The sequence below is a fragment of the Octopus bimaculoides genome, chromosome 5, assembly GCF_001194135.2.
Source record: "Octopus bimaculoides isolate UCB-OBI-ISO-001 chromosome 5, ASM119413v2, whole genome shotgun sequence".
Lineage (NCBI taxonomy): Eukaryota > Metazoa > Mollusca > Cephalopoda > Octopoda > Octopodidae > Octopus > Octopus bimaculoides.
The window spans coordinates 60,855,288-60,860,918 of record NC_068985.1 but is presented as its reverse complement, the minus strand read 5'-3'; the positions used below and the strand labels follow the sequence as shown (position 1 = coordinate 60,860,918).

The following is a 5,631-nucleotide window of genomic DNA, read 5'->3' as shown; positions in this document are numbered from 1 at the left end:
TATATATATATATATATATATATATATATATTTATATATATATATTTATATATATATATATATTGATATATATATATTGATATATATATTTATATATATATATATTTATATATATATATATATATATAAATATATATATAGTAAATCTAAAAACAACAAACACAAAAATAACAACACAAGTACGTGGTACATGTAATGTATTAGCAGACACTCAGAGAAGGAATGAAAGATGGTTTAATGTTTAGAGCAGACACTATTCTTCGGAAACAGAGGAAAGTCCAATAGAAGGGAAGACAGAGGAAGAAAATCCCCAATGATTAATTAACATGTGGTTACATTTTGAAATCATATATATATATAATCACCTGGCACCTCATATCTAGTTACTGAAATATCTTGTTCATGATCCCCAGACATGATATGATGTGCTTTGTATCCAGTCTGATGATATTGAACATAAATTTAAATAATCAGAATCAAGGTGCCAGCTATTATAATACGTAACACTTCATTTTGAGTACAATTTTGACCTTGTCTCTACTGAGGTAAGGATATATGTGTATACATGAGACTAAAGATTTTAGCATATATTTGATGAATTTTGCAGCAGAGTTCAATTCTTGTTCTTTAGTTCTTTCTGCCTCCCTGATTTAGTTTCTCATTTATTTACCATGAAAGTTTTGCATAAAGTTGACAATGAATGCTCTTGAGTCAAGACAAGGGGAAGGTGGATATATTTCATTGAAATTAACCACTAAATGGTCACTGTCAGACAACTAGGTTGCCTAAATCATTAACCCTTTCGCATTCAAATTACTCTATCAAATGTACTGCTTATTTATTCACATTGTTTTGAATTAATCATGCATTATCTTGTAACTTAGAGATTTTGTGATTGCTTATTTTTAGAAGATGTTATAGTGTAGGTTTGAGAAGCAAGATCTGGATAGTTTGAACATAAAACAGGTAAAATATTTGAACTGAATATGGCCAGTTTAAATATTAAAGATTTAATCATCAAAATTCACCTTAACATGTTACATATAACTATCCCCCCACACTCACACACACCTCTCTGTGTCATACATAAACATTTGATAGGCTAGCAGAGAAAATAATAAACTTTTTATCAACTGCAACATTTTGTGGATATGTATATGGCCTGGTGGTTAGGGGATTGTTGGGGTTTATGATATCAATGTTATGGGTTTAGCTTCTGGACCATGTGGTGCATTGTTTCCTTGGACAAGGTGCTTCATTTCATGTTGCTCTAAACAGCTTAACTGTAAATGAGAACCAGCCTGGTGCTGATGCTGCCCTCTCTTCTCTCCAGCTGGTACACTATCGATGTCCTGCTGGATCAAAGCCTGGAGGGTCAAAAGGGTGTTTGTGTGTGTTCATGACTTCATAAGTACCTAAAACAATTAGTGTTTTTGGTTTGTGTGTGTGTGTGTGTAATATCAGTGAGATAATGAAAAAGAGAATTGATTATTTTTGTAAAATTTCATTTTATCTTTTATTTCTTAATATTCTCAATCTGCCTTAACTATGTGAGTGGTGATTGTTCATCATTTGTTTCAACTAATTAAATACCTTCACAGATTACTCTGCGTCGGCCTAAAAGCCGAAGACGTGTTGTCAACAAGCAGGTAAGGGCAAATGGCTTGCCTCCTCAGTTGTTCTACTGACCCTTTCATAACTCCGAATGATTATTTAATCAAATTTTGTTAGTCAAATAATTCTGTAGCAAAACAAAGAGGATCAGCTGCAACTGTATACTACCTGTGCAGTGTGTAATGCATACTGTATTATATGTTTCTATGTGTATATATGCATGTGTATGCATATATGTATATATATGTGTGAATATATATATTAGTATACATATGTATATATATGCATATACTCATTTATTATTTGTCTTATATAATATATATATATATATATATATATATATGCATATGTGTGTGTGTGTGTGTGTGTGATCTAGATAGATTTACTGACTTCACTTAGTTTTAAAGTATGTGGTTTCTTTAATATATTTTTTTGTTTTGTGTTCTTGATTTACTTAATAAATACTTTGGTTGCATTGTTGTTGTTACTGCTGTTGTTGTTCCTACTGAAATAGTGTGCTACTAGCTACTGAATAGAATGTTTACCTAACTGACATCCTTATTCTGCCTGTTTTCGCCATTATTATTATTACTATTATTGCTGCTGCTGTTGTTATATTTTTGTGTTTACCATTCGTGAATTCTTTGACCTCCAGTTCTCTGAATTATTCATTTACTCCTAGAAATAACCAGATTTTACTTTCAGCATTGCAAAAACTATTTTGTTTCTCAGAATCTTTGTTATTCATAAGCCAGATCTCCCTTTTCAAGCTTAATTTGAGATGACACCCTTGTTACTGAGCAGCAAACAGAATATAAAATGAGGCATGCAAAGATATATATGTAGAGTCACCATCCTACATTCCAGAACCATCCTTCAGCTACTCTGAATTGAGTTCTCTTTACATTAGACACCCACTGTTTGTGTGTGTGTGTGTGTGTGTGTGTGTTTATCATCATCATTTAATTCTCTTTTCCGTACTGGCATATGTTAGACAGCTTGGCAGGAACTAGCAAGGCCAAGGGCCGCCCCAGGTTTCATAGTTTGTTTTGCATAGTTTCTGCAGCTGGAGCCCTTTCTAATGCCAGCCACTTTACAGAGTGTACTGGGTCTGTTTTATGTGACACCAGCACCAATGCTTTTTATGTAACACATTGGTTTTTAGGATATCAATTCTGTTTTGGTGGGTGGGTATTCTTGAGTGCAACAACGTACCACATATCTCTAACCTTTGTTATCTCCTTTGTAAGGCTCAGTGTTTTGAAATCAACCTTCAGTACTTTATCTCATGTCTCCTTGAGTCTCTCTCTTCTACAACGTCCCTCTACTTTAAGTGATTGGCACTTTTTTGGCAACTATCCTCATCCATCCACAAAATATGATTGAACTAGTGCAGTCTCTTCTCTTGTACAACTATCATGTAGCATTGCAGTTTGTACATATGCACCATACAATACTCCCTTCACTTGGAGAGAAAGATCTTTGGTTGCCAACAGAGGTAAAAGCTCTCTCAACTTTCTCCATCCTATTCTTATTTTAGCAAATACACTTTCTGTACAACCTCCAGTGTATCTGTGATCTTTATGACTTCTGTCCACCTTTCACATACTACTTTCCCTGTTATTCCATTGCATCTCTTGTGTGTCCATAGCTTTCTCTGGGTACACTGAATGAAATTTTTGCCTACACCCTTTCTACATATCAAACAGGGGCATTTACCTGAAGGGTGAAGGATCCTGTCCAATTTCTTGCTTACTAGTAGGACCTTGGTCTTTGTTAAGTTAAATTTAAGACCCTTTGATTCCAGGTTCTGTTTCGACACCTGGAATTTCTCTTTTAATTCTGTTATAGATTCTGCTATGAGGGCCAGATCATCAGCATATAGTAGTCCCCTGGACCTCCAGTCTATAATTCCTCTCTTCTGACCTGGAGGAAAATGATGAATGGCAGAGGTCTGATGACCAAACATTGGTTAACACCTACCTGTACACCAAATTCATCATTGTACCCATGGGTAACTGTTACTCTCCTAACAGCACCCCTCTACATAGCCTGTACTACTTTAAAAAACTGTTCGGTGTGTATAATATTAAAACGTAAAATAAGGAAATTGTACATTAATTTGATGTAACATAATTAAATATGTGAGTAAAAATAAAAATAATTAATAGGTAAACCTTGGCAAAACTTAAGCTTAAAATTACATTTGTAAAACAGTCGAAGGCTTTCTTAAAAATGAACTCGCAATATACATTAGTGTTGCAATGCAAAATGACTATACCGTGTAAAGTCAAATTCAAATGCGACAGTCAAAAAAATATATTTCGAAAGTCAAAACATTTTACCCATATGGTATTTTATAGCATGCGGTACTCAAGATTCAGCCATAGAGAAAGAATCAGATTATACAAAGGAGCCATGAGGAAATTTGAAATAATCATACATAATGTTAGGAATGGGATTTGCCCACTCTGTAGGAGCAAGTCATGGAACACCATTCAAAGGACTAAGAAGAAAATAGGGAAGGCCAACTCATGGAGTGATAGCCACAAATACCAGAGTGTCATGTTCGTCAGCACCACTCCTAGAGGTGAAATGGCTTACCACTTTAGAAAGGCCCTAGACAAACTTAAGCTAAGAATTAAGGTTGTATGAAGGCCAGGTAATCCTATCAAATCCCTAATTGGTAGAACTTAGCCTTTTAGTAAAACCCCCTGTACTGATAGGAACTGTATTGTATGTAGATTTAGCCCACAGACAAACTGTAAAGCTAGGAATGTAGTCTATAGTATAAGATTTACAGAGGGATGGTGCAGTAACAAGACAATGACGTATGTAGGGGAGACAGCATGGAGCATAGGAGAGCGGGTAAATGAGTATTGGAGGGAACTTAAGGAAGAGAAGAGCTCATCGGTTCTGTACCAGCACACCAAGTAGGAACAAGGAGGCTCACTCAACAACAGAACAGACACAATACTTAGACAAATTACAGAAGCTACACACATAATAGAAGATAAACTTAGCCTGAATAGAAAACTAGAATGGAACACTAGCACACACCCCAACACACCATAACCTATGAAAGAATAAGATCCCCATAAACTGATAATAATATGAATATAATACAATACACAGATGAATAAATGGAATTAAATAACTATATACATTAAGAAAATAAAAAATAAATTAAATTAATACAAAAAATAGAAAGAAAATAGAAAGTAAGTAGATATAAACAAAGGAATAAAATTTATAAAAGTAAATTAAATGAACGTGTATAAACAGGGGATACTGATAATGCAGGTGCATTCCCCCCCCCACACACACACACTTACTAAACAGAGACACTCACAGGGATATACGCATGTGCAAATAAAGACATACAATAGGAATACAAAATGGCAGATCATTAGTAAGGAGGACACACAGAAAAGAAAGAAGCAAAGGACCACTGATGAGGTCACAGAAGAGTGGTGAAAGAACTCTGGCCAAAATACAATTAATATAAAATAAACCTGAAGCAACTGAATACCAAATATATAGTGCATGTGTTTTTATTGGCTAAACTGGCAACATGACCTTCCCCAAATACAACACTGTGCCAGTGGCATGTTAAAACACCCACTACACTGTCAGAGTGGTTGACGTTAGGAGGGGCATCCAGCTGTAGAAACTTTGCCAGATCAGATTCGAGCCTGGTGTAGCCTTCTGGCTCACCAGCCATCAGTCAAATCATCCAAAGTGGACGTTAAATGATGATGATATATATATATATTTAGATATATATATGTATGTATATATATATATATTTAGATATATATATGTATGTATATATGTATATATATATATATATATGTATGTATATATATATATGTATGTATATATGTATATATATATATTTATATATATATATATATGTATATATATATTTAGATATATATATATGTATACATACATATATATTTAGATATACATATATATACATGTGTGTGTATATATATGTATATATACATATAT

At 33.8% G+C, this 5,631-nt stretch overlaps 1 protein-coding gene across 6 annotated transcripts in view; it reads left to right on the top strand.

The window, feature by feature from the left end:
* Positions 1-5,631, top strand: part of LOC106869304 (pleckstrin homology-like domain family B member 1) — a 462,567-nt gene that overhangs the window by 376,539 nt on the left and 80,397 nt on the right. Inside the window, exon 13 of one of the 6 annotated variants that reach the window (XM_052967733.1) lies at positions 1,602-1,649. The exons of the other annotated variants lie outside the window; for them this stretch is intronic. Coding sequence (XP_052823693.1) covers positions 1,602-1,649 — 48 coding nt within the window. The remainder of the gene's footprint in view (positions 1-1,601; positions 1,650-5,631) is intronic. 6 annotated transcript variants of the gene reach the window in all.